This window comes from Pan paniscus, chromosome 9 (assembly GCF_029289425.2).
Source record: "Pan paniscus chromosome 9, NHGRI_mPanPan1-v2.0_pri, whole genome shotgun sequence".
In the NCBI taxonomy this organism is placed as follows: domain Eukaryota; kingdom Metazoa; phylum Chordata; class Mammalia; order Primates; family Hominidae; genus Pan; species Pan paniscus.
Genome location: NC_073258.2, coordinates 24,477,327 through 24,491,262, shown reverse-complemented (window position 1 = coordinate 24,491,262; position 13,936 = coordinate 24,477,327). Strand labels below are relative to the sequence as shown.

At 40.2% G+C, this 13,936-nt stretch overlaps 1 protein-coding gene across 11 annotated transcripts in view; it reads right to left on the bottom strand.

The window, feature by feature from the left end:
* Positions 1-12,379, bottom strand: part of ANO5 (anoctamin 5) — a 94,068-nt gene extending 81,689 nt beyond the window's left edge. For 4 of the 11 annotated variants that reach the window (XM_003830452.7, XM_055094239.3, XM_008955905.6 and 1 more), the window contains exon 1: positions 9,229-12,378. In XM_003830452.7, coding sequence (XP_003830500.4) covers positions 9,229-9,979 — 751 coding nt within the window. In that variant the 5' untranslated portion in view covers positions 9,980-12,378. The other 7 variants (XM_034932293.3, XM_034932294.3, XM_055094242.2 and 4 more) reach the window with 3 other exon arrangements.
* Between the last annotated feature and the right edge of the window lie 1,557 nt (positions 12,380-13,936).

Sequence of the window (13,936 nt, the reverse complement as noted above, 5' to 3'; positions counted from 1 at the left end):
CAGAATGATGCGTCTACAAAGCCAAAAAACACTAAGTATTTCAGGTGCTGTAGTCTGAATGTGCTCATGGTGCAGAGCTCTTATGAATGGGATTAGAGCCCTTATTAAAGAGATTCCAGAGAGCTGCTTTCCCTCTTCCATCATGTGAAGACACAGTAAGAAGATGGCATTAATGAGCCAGGAAACAAGCCCTTACCAGACACTGAGTTCAGTACCATGATCTTAGACTTCACAGCACCCAGAACTGTGAGAAATAAATGCTTGTTCTTATAAGTAAAAAATAATAAAATAAAGCAATTGTATAAGTCAAAAAATATTTTAAAAATCTACCATTTGTATAGCTTTTTCACAACCCAAGTATGACAGTCCAATTCCTTTTCACAGATCACACAAATCCCTCAGTTATTCTCTTAAATAATTAAGCCCATTATATACATAAATTTATACTTGACAGAAATTCAACCATTATAGGTCGGCTAGGGAATAAGGTCCAAAGTTTTCTGCAGAGGAATATTTTGAGTTTTGATCTGTACATTGGTTAAAACGAGGCTGTATGTGAAAATAAATACTGGTTTGTAAGAAAGCTTTATTTTATTTATAATTTTATTTTATTTTAAAAAGCAGATTTATGGTTCATAGCTTTGCTAGTATAAGATGGGGTCATTCTTGATATAAGTTTTTTGCCTTTGGCAAACAATAAAACTCTTTAAAATTAACTAAAACCAACCAACCTCTCCAACCTCACCCTTTTGCGCTCTTAAGTCTGGCCCACTAGTCTCCTTTCAGGTCCTTATACCTTCTTTCAGTTCCATTCTCCCTCTTTGAGGGGCCTTAACGCACAATTATTCCTCTGTAAGGAATGCTCTCTGCTATGGATTGAATTTGTCTCCCAAAGTTTACGTGTCGGAAACAATCTGCAATGCAACAATGTTGAGAGGTAGGCCCTTTAAGAGGTGATTAGGTCATGAGTGCTCTGCCTTCATAAATGAATTAGTGCTGTTATCACAGGAATAGATTTGTAATAGCAAGAATGGATTTGTTATGAAAGAAAGTTAGGCCATCTCATGTGTGCATGCTCTCTCACCAAGTGATGCCTTCCACCATGTTATGACACAGCAAGAAGGGGCTCACCAGACATGGTCCCCAACCTTGGACTTCCCAGCTTCCAGAACATGGACCAAATAAACTTCTATTGTTTATAAATTACCCAGTCTGTAGTATTCTGTTATAATAGCACAAAAGGGAATAACACACTCTCTCGCTCCCCACCCTGCCCTGGGTAATTCTTCACATCCTTCAGATATCAGCTTGAAAGTCACTCTCTCCCCAGGGAAGCCTTCTTTCACGTATCTGGCTAGTTCAAAGCATCTGATATATCTCTACTCGCACTTGTCAGGGTTTCAATTTTACATGAATATATGTGCATTTTGATTAATATCTTTTTATCCCCAAAAGAAGATAAGTTTCTGAAAAGTGAGCACAATTTCTGATTTTGTTCTTTTAGCACACTGATTGGCAAATGAAAGATGGCTGATAAACATTTATTGAAAAATTGAATGAGCAAGCTGACAAGGGAGCCAAGTTTTTCACTGTGGCTGCAAATGAAAAGCCAAAATATAATGATAACTTGCCATGCACCAGGCACTGTGCAAAGAGGTATAACAAATATTTACATGGCATTTCCTTTGTATTACATATTATAAGTAATCTAGCAATGATTTAAAGCATGCACAAGGATGTGCATAGGTTATATGCCAATACTATGCCATTTTATATAAGGGACTTGAGCATCCTTGGATTTTGGTACCAGTGGGGTATCCTGAAACCAATGCCTGTGGATACTGAGAGACAACAGTACTCACACACATACATAACACACCCACACAACTTCTCCTTCTAGGTGATAATTCAAATCCTATATCAGCAATTTTAAAGTACTGTCTGCCATCCCCCATCAAGATACAATTTATTTTACTTTTTGTATGTGTCAAATTTATATATTTTATTTTGTATTTAAAGTTTCATAATAATATTAAAACCATATTTGTCTTTTTCATTCTGTTGACGTTTGCACTGGTGATGCAAAAACAATGGGATAAAACTGCTGGTGCCATCATGTGAATCAAGGTTATGGCACCAGACTATATTAGTAGTCATTATATTTTCCACCATCATGCACTCTCAGTACAAAAAGAAACAAAAATGTAGTTTAACTTAAAAATGTCCTTGATAAACAGTAAAGCTTATGAAGTTTATAAAATCTTGACCTTGAACACACAAATTTTTAATAATCTATAAAGAAACAGGAAGAATGCATGAAGCGCTGATGCTGCATTTCCAAAGTACCACGGTTGCCTCATGAAAAAGTACTTTACATTGCAAGGTAAAGTAGCTAAATTTTTCATAAAACACCATTTTAGTTGAAAGTATGATGGGAAAACATATAGAGTCATACAGACCTAACTATTTGTCAGATATTACCTCAAACATTAATGACATGAATCTATCACTTCACGGAAAACACCTGACAGTATTTATTGCCAATGACAAAATTTGAGTTGCAAATGAAATAATTTTTGTAAACTTGTGACCGTCACTGTGTGCTTAACAGATTCCCAAGGCATTCCTGATAAGATCAATGATGATGTTAGCATTACGTTTTGGTATTTTTAAATGAAATATGTCAACATTTGGAAGATCTGTATAACTCAGTAGATAATTGTTTTCCAAATAAGCAATACATGATGTTACAAAACCATGCATGAGAAAAAGATACATTTAAAGTGAAGGACAGACCAATAGATTTTAATGCAGCAGTGAAATAAAAGTTCATTTCAATGGTTTCAAATTCTACATTATATCTAACTTTAAAGAACCTATTATTCGTTGAATTTGGGGGCAAATCAGAGAAGAATATCCATAATTATTCAAAAACTTTTTAAAATTATCCTCCCTTTTCAACTATAGATCTCTAAGAGGCCAGATTTTTTTCATACACTTCAACCAAAACACAACACATCACAACAGAGTGAATGTAAATGCAGATATGAGAATACCTATATTTTATCAGGCCAGAGATCAAAGAGACTTTTTTTAAAGTAGAACAATGCACTCTTATCACTAAATTTACTTTGTTTTAGAAAATATACCTATTTTCATAAAAATATGTTAAGATGAAATAGAAGACTCCTAAGCATGAGAAATTTGAGAAGATGTCCTTTAATAAAATAGGAAAGACTGTTAATGGTGGGTGACTAATACAGCAGAGGCTACAGGCTACTGACAAATATCTTTCCTCCTCCTCCTCCTTCTTTGCTAATAGAACCTCAATTATATGGTGTAGTAATGTACTCAAGCAAACAAAACATTTCCTAGCATCCATTACAAGAGTATGACATAAATTCAAAGCTCTCAGCTGTCATAAGTGATATGTCTATCTCATAATGTTTGTGTAAGCACTAAATAGATAATGCATGTACTTGGCATATAGGAGGTAAGCGGGTGTTATTCTTGTTGATATTGTTGTTATTATTCTATTCTACTGTTAAGCTTCAAAACTGCTGTAAATTCCTTGGGCTAAGTTTCAGAATGTCAGAATAAAATTGAAATAACTCCTTTTGTATTCAGATCTTTGTGTTGCAGGATCTGCTCTTAAAATGTTTTACTCTAAGCAAAACATGAAAACTAACCAACTATAGCTATACCACTTAACTTTCTGAGTGCAGGCTTTCTCATGTAAAAGATACAAATCTAAAGGGAAATGCTTGAAAAACATTAAACATCATACAGTATTATCATCAATGGGTTTTACCCATGATTACTGCCTAAACATATAGCTCAAAACTCAGTTGATCCTGATCCTGATCATCTCTCGTTAGATCTGTGAATGAAAAGGAGACCAATTTAGAATGGCTTCACAGTGAATAGATAAAGAATAGGATTCTAAGAAATACAAGCCTTGTGTCTCAAGATATGATAGTTAACATTGACTTAGAGAGGCTTTTTTTTAAGGACAAAAACAGTCACTATTATGCCAAAGAACAATGCATCAAACAAAATATAGTTCCAATCACAGAACAATCAAGCAACTGCAAACCTTAAGCTAGGTTTAAAGAGTTTTACAATTCTATTTTTACAAAAAGAAAGTTGAAAAACTGCAAACACTAGCCCCTCTTTTTCCTAATTACTTTTGTTCCATTTAACATAAAACAAGTAGGTGAAAAAATATTTTCAAGCTGCTATTAAAATTTGATGCGATGCATTTATTTGAGAATGTGGAAAAGGGACAATATGAATCCCCCAGATTACCTCCTATTATTACTAGCTCTCCTTTCACACTTTAACCTTTAAAATTACAGCTTTCTTTCTCTAGAACTAACACTGTTTCTTCCCTTTCTAACTCTTGCTTATTTTTCACATTATATCAGCCTAGACCTCCTTTCAGGCCTTGCCTGAAACCTCAACTGTCCCCTGGATTGGCCTCCCACCTGCTCCCATACCACCTTGAATGCAGCCCTCTCTGGACACCTAGCTCAAATACACATCCCTCCACAAGACTGTTAGCTCCAGAGAACAAACAGAGACACATTTTGTCAACTGCATCCTCTTGTGAAACATCGGGACATTCAAGAGGATAGATTTACTTCCACACACACCATGCTCCCTCTCACCCCTGCACACTTACTGCTCGCTAGCTCTCTCACATGTATGCACCCTTGCAATTAGATGTTCACACAGACCATAGACTCAGACACTTTCACACTCCCTCATGGAGTATAAAGATGCTGTAACTATGCATAATCACCAAAACCTCTGTCAAAACTGAGGCCTGACTGAAGAGGCAGGATTTGAAGCCAACAACTCTGTCAGCTTCTTTCTATTCCTCCAACTTCCTCTAAAATGAATGGATAGCACTATACTCTCCCTGCGGGCTAGATTCCAGGGATATGAAAGATTTGGTACCAATCACTGTGGAGAATCATCAAATACGTGCCAAAAGTAAAGCCAGCCTAAAGACTGAGTCTTGAGTTTTCACTGAAAGCACATGACTAAGAATACACACTCCAGCAAATCCACAGCCCAAAAATAGCACTTGTACTTACCAACTGGTCTTCTCAGTTTACACTCTTACTAGCAGTATAAAATAAAATATTTCTAATCAAATATTAACATTACTAAAGACGGATGGCTTAGTTGGACACAATGCTTAACATAGCCGTAAAGATGCAAACAACATAACGTTCAAGTTTTAATCTGCCTTTTCCAATGCTAAAGTCTCAAACTGTCTTTTCCAATACCAACTGTATCATAAATCAGCTAAAGCATGAACATTTCTTGAGGCTATGGTGAGCTATGATCACACCACTGCACTCCTGCCTGGGCAACAGAGTAAGACCTCAAAAAAAAAAAAAAAGTTAAATTCCAGCAATGACATTTTACTGGCAATGTTTGTTTATGTAACTAATTAAGTGCTCTATTAACTTCTGCCATTAGAATTTCATTTTTAAAATTAGAAGATAGTAGGAAATTAGCCAATTGGAGATCACTGATTCCTCATGTGTTTAATTGTGAAAAAAGTAGAGAAGATGTAAGAAATCTTAGATCTATTAAGTCTAAAAGGCAAAATGTTACGTTGTCTCTCTTACAATCAATTTTATAAATTAACTCTCATATTCAGTATTTAAAGGTGATTTAGAAAGCACATACAAAATCAAGGCTTACCTATATGGGTAAATTTAGTCTAAAAAGTCTTCTTATATTTTAAAACATAGAAATGAAAGTAGCTATTAAAAATTGATGCTCTGGAACTTGAATTTTTCAGCCTTCTTCAGCCAACACTTTTGTTTTCATAACAGTGTTGTTTATTTTATTTTTATTTTATTTATTTATTTATATGAGACGGAATCTCACTCTGTCACCAGGCTAGAGTGTAGTGGCGCAATCTTGGCTTACTGCAATGTACGCCTCCCAGGTTCAAGGGATTCTCCCACTTCAGCCTCCCGAGTAGCTGGGACTACAGGTGTACGTCACCACACCCAGCTAATTATTGTATTTTTAGTAGAGATGGGGTTTCACCATGTTGGCCAGGATGGTTTCGATCTCTTGACCTCGTGATCCACCCGCCTCGGCCTCCCAAAGTGCTGGGATTACAGGCGTGAGCCAACACACCCAGCCAACAGTGTCATTTAACTCCAAGAGAAAATATATCTGGAAGCAGAGTTCTAAAAATCCACTGGAATGTTCATTAAAAAAAAAAAAAAACTCTCATAACAATGAACTTTTCATACACCCTAGTGCTATGGTTTAAATATCCCTCCAAAACTCATGGTGAAATTTAACTGTCATTGTAATGGTATTAGGAGGTAGAGCCTTGAAGAGGTGATTACGTCATGAGGGCTCCATCCTCATGAATGAATTCATGCCATTCTCATGGGAGTGGGACAGTTACATTAGAATTGGGTTCCTAATGAAAGGATAAGTTTGGACACATTTATCTCTTGGTCTAATGTGCTCCCTTGACCTTCCAACATGTTAAGAGGCAGCACAAAGGTCCTTGTCAGATGCCAATACCATGCTCTTGGACTTTCCAGACTCCAGAACCAAAAGCGAAATATTTTCTTTATAAATTACCCAGGCTGTGGTATTCCATTGTAGCAGTAAAAAAAAGTAGGCTAAGATACCTAATAAGAACACAGGTCTCAATAATGGGCAGTAAAACTAAACCAGCAAAAGAACTGACATGCTAAGAAACATCTAAAAATATACGAGTCATATGAGTGGCCTGAACTATGCTGCTCTTTAGGCCCTGATCTCATCAATGCCACACTTCCCTGCTGCTTGGGTTCTGGTTCTTTGAATATACCTAGATACAGGAATTTGGGCAGAATGCAGTAATTAGTCCCAGCCATCAAATATACGGTATTCCTCATCAATATCTATTTATCTCACCTCCACCCTAATCAGAGGCACAATTTGGATCACATGTAAGCATAAAGAGATTACAAAGGCCCTTTTTTAAAATGGGGGAGTGTGACTGGGCATTGTGGCTCACATCTGTAATCCCAGCAATTTGAGGGGCCAAGTCAGGTGGATCAGCTGAGCTGTGGAGTTCAAGACCAACTTGGGCAACAGGGTGAAACCCCATCTTCATAAAAAAAAAAATAATAATTAGCTGGGGAGGTCGTGGTGCAGCACCTATAGTCCAAGATACTCCAGAGGCTGAGGTGGCAGGATCACTTGAGCCTGGGAGTCAGAGGTTTCAGTAAGCAGAGATGACGCCCCTGCATTACAGCCTGGGCAACAGAGCCAGACCCTGTCTCAAAAAATAAAATAAAATAAAAAATAAGGGGGGTATGCTTCAACTGACACCATTAAGAACATAGAATGATAACACTCAGAATGGGAGGAAATATTTGTAAATCATATATCTAATAAGGGACTTGTATTCAGAATATATAAGGAATTCTTGCAACTCAATAATGAAAAATACAACTCAATTTTTGTAAACAGGCAAATGATCTGAATAGACACTTCTCCAAAAACGTGAATAACTAATAAGTATATGAAAATACTTGCTACATTAGTCAGTAGGGAAATAGAATCAAAATCACATTGAGATACCACTTTACAACCACTAGGATGGCTATAATAAAAAAGACAATAACAAGTGTTAGTGAGGATGTACAGAAATTGGAACCCTCATACATTATTGATGGGAAGGTAACATGCAGATGCCTGGAAAACAGTTTGGCAGTTTCTTAAAATGTTCAATATAAAGCTACCACATAATCCAGCAATTCCACTCCTAGATATATACCCGAGGAAAATAAAAACATATGTTCATATGAAAACTGATACATCAATGTTCATAGCAGCATTATTCATAGAAGCAAAAGAAAGTGGAAATAACACAAATCCTACCAACTGATGAATGGATAGGTATGCTATATCTCTACAACGGAATAGTATTTGGCAATTAATAAGAATGATGCACTGATAAAAGCTGCAGTATGGCTTAACTTCAAAAACATTAATCTACGAGAAAGAAGCCAGTTACAACAGACCACATGTTGTATGATTCTATTGATTCGAATGGTCTTGAATAGGCAAATCTATAGAGACAATAAAGAGATTACTGGTAGGAAGTGGGGAGGATGGGAAGTGACTGCCTAAGAGGTTTCTATTTGGGGTGATGAAAGTGTTCTAAAATTAGATTATGATGATAGTTACAAAACTCTGTAAATACACTAAAAAAATCCAACTTTACACGTCAAATAGGTGAATTTTACAGTATATAGATTATATCTCAGTAAAGCTGCTTAAAAAAGGGAACGAGGAGGATGCAGTAACACACGGTATTTCCCGGTGCCTTTGAAGACTGAATAGTAATGATCAGATCTTTTGTCACTTTGGAAAACTGTTTCTATGTTTAAATCCAACACTAAACAAGACATGAAAATAAAGTATCATTGAAGGAACTGGGGTCCTGGAGATAGCAGCAAAATAGTATGTGCATTTTAAGGAAAATACATGTATTAAAATAGGTCCACGGAATACAGGTGGTGTAAAGGCTTTGGCAAACAATGGATAAATATTTCTCAACGGAACTAAAGGGCTTAATGAAAGCTGTTGAAAAGCAACAGCAACAGCAGCAGCAGCAGCAGCTTTTCCAAGTGCCTATGGCTCTCAGTATCTCAAACTGATAGATTTTAGGATCTGCTACTCCTACAATTAACAAGCATCTCAAAGCATGATAAGTAACGGGCAGAGAGAGTGAGGTAATAAGACTCAAGGACCAGCTCCTTACACGTGGGATAGCTGTCTTGCACTCTATACTGCTGCTTTTTTTGGGAAAGCCTTCGTTTCCATTGGCTGGGTTCGGAGGCCCAAGCACTGCAGCGCTAGCCTAGCAGCCCTGAATTACTCGGCGGTTCCCAGGCCTGCAGGGGAGCAAGGAGGGTGTTCCGGAACCATAGGGGTCACAGGTCGCAGGTCCCTGGCGCGCAGGAGCAGCAGAGAAATCTGTGGGGCGCCGAAACCAACCCCACTCACCCCAGGCGGGGGACTCTGCCCCGCAGTCCCGGTTTCGCGCTGAGCACGCCACGCAGCGAACCTCCCTAGGACTCAGGCCGCAGGGCCGCCAACGTCCCCAGGGGCCTCTGCGCCGCGGGTGGCGGGGTGCAGGCAGCCAGCCTGGCTCTCCCTTGACACCTCTTGGAGCAGTCCTACCTTCCTCCGCCAACACTTCGAGGAGATCCGGGTCGCCCATCTTCGCCAGCTCGTTAATGGCACTGGTGCCTGAGAGGCAGCAGGAGAGGCGCAGCTGAGACAGACGTGGAGATCTGAGGCAGGTGCTGAATCTGACTGTGGGCCGCCGGAGTTGCTGCTGCTGGACTTCTAAGGGGCTGCTCTTCCTTCTGCAGGCCTCCTCCTCCTCCTCTTTCCCCTCCTCCTTCTCCTCCTCCTCGGACTCCACCTTCTCTGGGCGCCACAGCCAGCCGGCCTTCCTCTCCGGCGGGTACTTCCACTCGACCCGGTCCCCCACAACCTGCTTCGCGCGCTTGGCCCTGCGCTTCCCCACCCTCACCCGGTAGCGCTCCTGGGCGCTCTCCCAGTACTTCTCCAGGCACCTGTCCCTGTGCCTGCTCGGCAGCTGATCCCGCAGCCGCCACTCCTCCCGGTGCTCGCCAGGATCCTTTCCACTCCTGCCCTCTGGCAGCTTTCCTTTTCCCTTCGCTGCGTCCCTGTCTCCACGCCTCTTTCCCCGCCTCCAGACCGCAAGACCGGCCGGCGCCCCACCCTCGGAGACCGCCATCTCCCCGCCCCCCGGCCCGGCTGGCTCCACGCTGGCCCCCTCCTCTCCGCTCAAGCCGTCCCCAGGTCCCTGCTCTGCCGCCTCCCGCACCTCCTCCGGACATGCAGCCTCCCGTCCCTCCTCGGGACCCGCCGCCCCCCGGCCCTGTTGGCCGGCCTGCTCCATTCTGTACAGGCTTCGCACGTCCTTTTCCACTGGGTCCACCCACGACCAGGAATCCTGGTTCCCCAGGGCTGCCGCTTCCCTCCTGTCGGAATCCTCCTCCTCCGATCCCCAAAGGGGGTCCCGATGCTCCCTCAGCCGGTTGGCCGGGTCTTCATCGATCCGCTCATGCGTGCCACTCGGAGAGAACCCCCTCCCAGTTGGGAGTTACTTTTTGTCTCGTGGGGAAAAGTCCCTCTCCCTTAAAGGAACCCCTCCCTTTTAAGGCCGGCTTATGGCCCGAGACTCCAAGGTGCCAGCAGCCCCTTCCCCATAGCGTCTGGAGTGGGAGTATTAACTTTTCTCCTGTCCCTGCCTGCTTCCTGGGTTCCCAGCAGGATCTCTGCCCTCTACAGGTGGGAGAAGGTCATCCCTTGTGGTCTGAGTTCCAAGTCAGCGTCTGCCCCTTAAGAGTTGGATAGTGTGGGTCAAGTTTCTCTAAGTTTCAGTTTCCACATATTTAAAGGAGAATGATAATAGTACCCACCTCCTAGGCTGTTGTGAGAAGCACGGTGCACAGTCCATGCCACAGAATGTGTTAAACATTTAGCTGCTATTAAGATTAACCCATATTATAGTCCAGCTGGGATGACGCCTGTCATCATCTCAGCTGGACGATATCGCTTGAAAGCTCAGGAGTTCAAGACTAGCCTGGGCAACATAGGGATACCCCTGTCTCTACAAAAAATTGGAAAATAGCCGGTCACGGTGGCAGGCACCTGTGGTCCCAGCTACTCGGGAGGCTGAGGTGGGAACATCGCTTGAGCCCAGAAGATTGAGACTACATAGAGCCACAATCATCCCGCTGCACTCCAGCCTAAGTGATGGAGAGCAAGACCCTGTCTCAAAAGAAAGTAAAGAAAAGAAAAAAGAAGAGGGAGGAAGGAAGAAGAGAAAAAAAAAGAAAAGAAAATTAACTCATATTACATTGATCCCTACTCCATTTCAAAGGGTTACTTTGTTTCCCCCCTCCACTTCCTGCCCACCCCAACCAGAACTTTAACCTCAAGCAGAATGGGTCGTTCTACTCCTCACAGGCCCCTCTGCATTGGTTCTGTGTTTTTGAGACCCGATCAACTGCCAACTACACAATAATTGAGAGACTAGATTCACTGTCTAATGGCGGGGAAATAAGACTGATGATGAACTAACAGTGAGGTAGAGGTCTCAGCTGAGAGCCTTGAGTGATGAGGAGGGAGTGACTGTATTAGTCTGTTCTCATGCTGCTAATAAAGACATACTTGAGACTGGGTAATTTATAAATGAAAGAGGTTTAATGGACTCACAGTTCCACATGGCTGGGGAGGCCTCACAATCATGGCAGAAGGCAAAGGAAAAGCAAAGGTGCATCTTACATGGGGGGAGGGCAAGAGCTTGTGCAGGGGAACTCCGATTTATAAAACCATCAGATCTCCTGAAACTTATTCACTATCACTAGAATAGCATGGGGGAAACCACCCCCATTATTATCTCCACCTGGCCCTGCTCTTGACACGTGGGGATTATTACAATTCAGGGTGAGAATTATTACAATTCCCTGGGCACGCCACGCAGCGAACCATATCAGTGACTCTGAGTTTAGGACAAGGATGGGGTGATTTGAAAGTTAGGATGAGGTGACCAAAGAAGTCTTGACCTTTCTTCATTTTTCTGCTACTGCATTCCCCTCCCCACCCACCATTCTACTGATATTTCAGAACTGAGAATCACCTTTTGCAGATGAGGAAACAGGCCTAGAGAGAAGTGGTTTCGTAAAGGTTATGATTAACCACGGAACTGGAAATCAGTTTTGCCCCTATACCTTATTTTCCTGCCTATATGTCTAGGAATACATGAGCTCTAGTCAAGTGATTTAAGACTATATGTAGGCAATTCCTTACTTAATGTAATTTGGAATTGTGTTTGAAAGGTGACTATACATAAGCATAGATTTACACATTAAATTATAATGACTAATTGTGATAGAAGTGTTTGGTTATCATCTCTTGATTATTAATCCTTGTTTGGGCTTCTGAGAAAATTTCTACAATATGAATGTTTTCTAATATTTTTCCTGAAATCAGGTATTTTTCTAGATGCTGTGGACATTGTGAGTTAAGAGCTGGGGAGAATCTTTGCTTTATATAGATGAAGTTAAAATAAAGAAAATAAAATTATTTTTCTATTATTTTATATAATTCCTTGTTTCATGTTTTTTTATTCTGTTCTGTATTTGAAATGATGTGTATGAGAAGACATTATATGTTGATGATTTTGCTCCAAATTAAATGAAACATTTTGAGGCTGAATTTCCTTAGATTATTATCAACATGCTTTAAACTTTGTTAGCAAGAGTTGAAAACCAGCTATGTTCTTCTAATAAAGGTCTGGGTTGTGACGATAACTCTTTAGATCTTGAGAGAAATATTCTCTGTATTCATATCATTGACATATTTTATATTGCTTATACATTTATACTTTTAGGATATGCCCATTTTCTCCTCCATCACTATACTCTGCCTCGTTAGATACAATCTTTAACCATACATTTCCAGAATTACGTTCTGAGTAATTTATATGTGTTCCTTTAATGTAATTGAACATTCAGTTAAGTATTGAATATAGCCCAAAAGTTGTCTTTTTTTAACCGTCCAAATGATTTCAGCCTTTGTTTAAATTATTACAAGCATCTGGTAACACTTTTTCTTATTTGCCTTTTATATCTTATACTGAGTAGTATGCCAAAGTTTTTAAACCATCATGTAAACATAGTTATAAAGATATAAATGGTGATATTTTGGAAACTAAACTATCAACTGGCACCTGACAGTATTTGTATGCCTGCTGATCAGTAAAAGTGTGAATTCCCTGTAGGAAAGGCATCTCAGGAATGTAAGTGTATAGTATGTGAAAAAAAAGAGCCTAAGCTGTATGAAAGTTAAATGTACACTCTTGAGCAACCCCTGCATGCGAAGTTTTTATTATTCTAGCAGGCTGATTGAATCACTGAACTTAATCAGATTAAAGAGCATAAGTTTACAAGCTAGACTCCGAAGACTAGTAAAGGCCTCAGGAAGCCACCTAACGAATATATTTTCCTTCTAGTATTTAAAGCAAGGATGTGGTACCTCCCATCTGTGGCCTAGATTAGTTTGCTTTTTTTTTTATTTCTTCACATGTCAAAGCTTTGACTCCTGGAAGTTCCATCCTTTTGGACTTCTTATCATGCAATGGTTTTCTTAACACCTAAAAATTTCATTTATTCCATGTATTTTGAATATCTCTGCAGTTCACATAAAATGCCATACTCTAATACATGGAGCATTGTGCAGGAGTGAAAAGACACACATTAAATCCTTACCCCTTAATAAGGTGGGCAGCACAGTGATTATGGACAGGTGACTTGGCTTCTTTGATCCCCAGCTCCCTTCTCTGGATGTGAAATTTCTTAACTTGTTCCAGCCATTTCTCAGGTTGTTGTAAAAGTCAAATAAATCCTGTGCATGAAAGGACTTTGGAAACAATTAAAATGTACCAAAACATGAAAAAGTTTTATTGGCTGGCAGAGGTAAAGTTAAAGTAATAGATTTACCAGAAGGTAGGAATAGTAGTTGAGGGTGTTGTTTCCCCCACACTCCTACAAAATGCTGCTTCCACAGTTTCTCTGGAATTTGCAGTTACTTTCTGACTCTACATATTCACTACTCCCTGGTTTCAGAGGAGGGTCCAAATCTCTTTATTTTCCAAATTGATCACTTTGAATCCTGACATTTTTAGGCCCCAGACCTTAACAATAAGCCTCAGTCCTCTTTACTAGCTTGTTCATTTCTGCCTGCCATCTTTCATTCTTCTCGGAAAAAGCTCACTTTATGTGCTGATACCTGGAACCCTACTGGTCATCAGAAAATGGGGTTTAATACTTGGCAGTCACATGCATGCTTG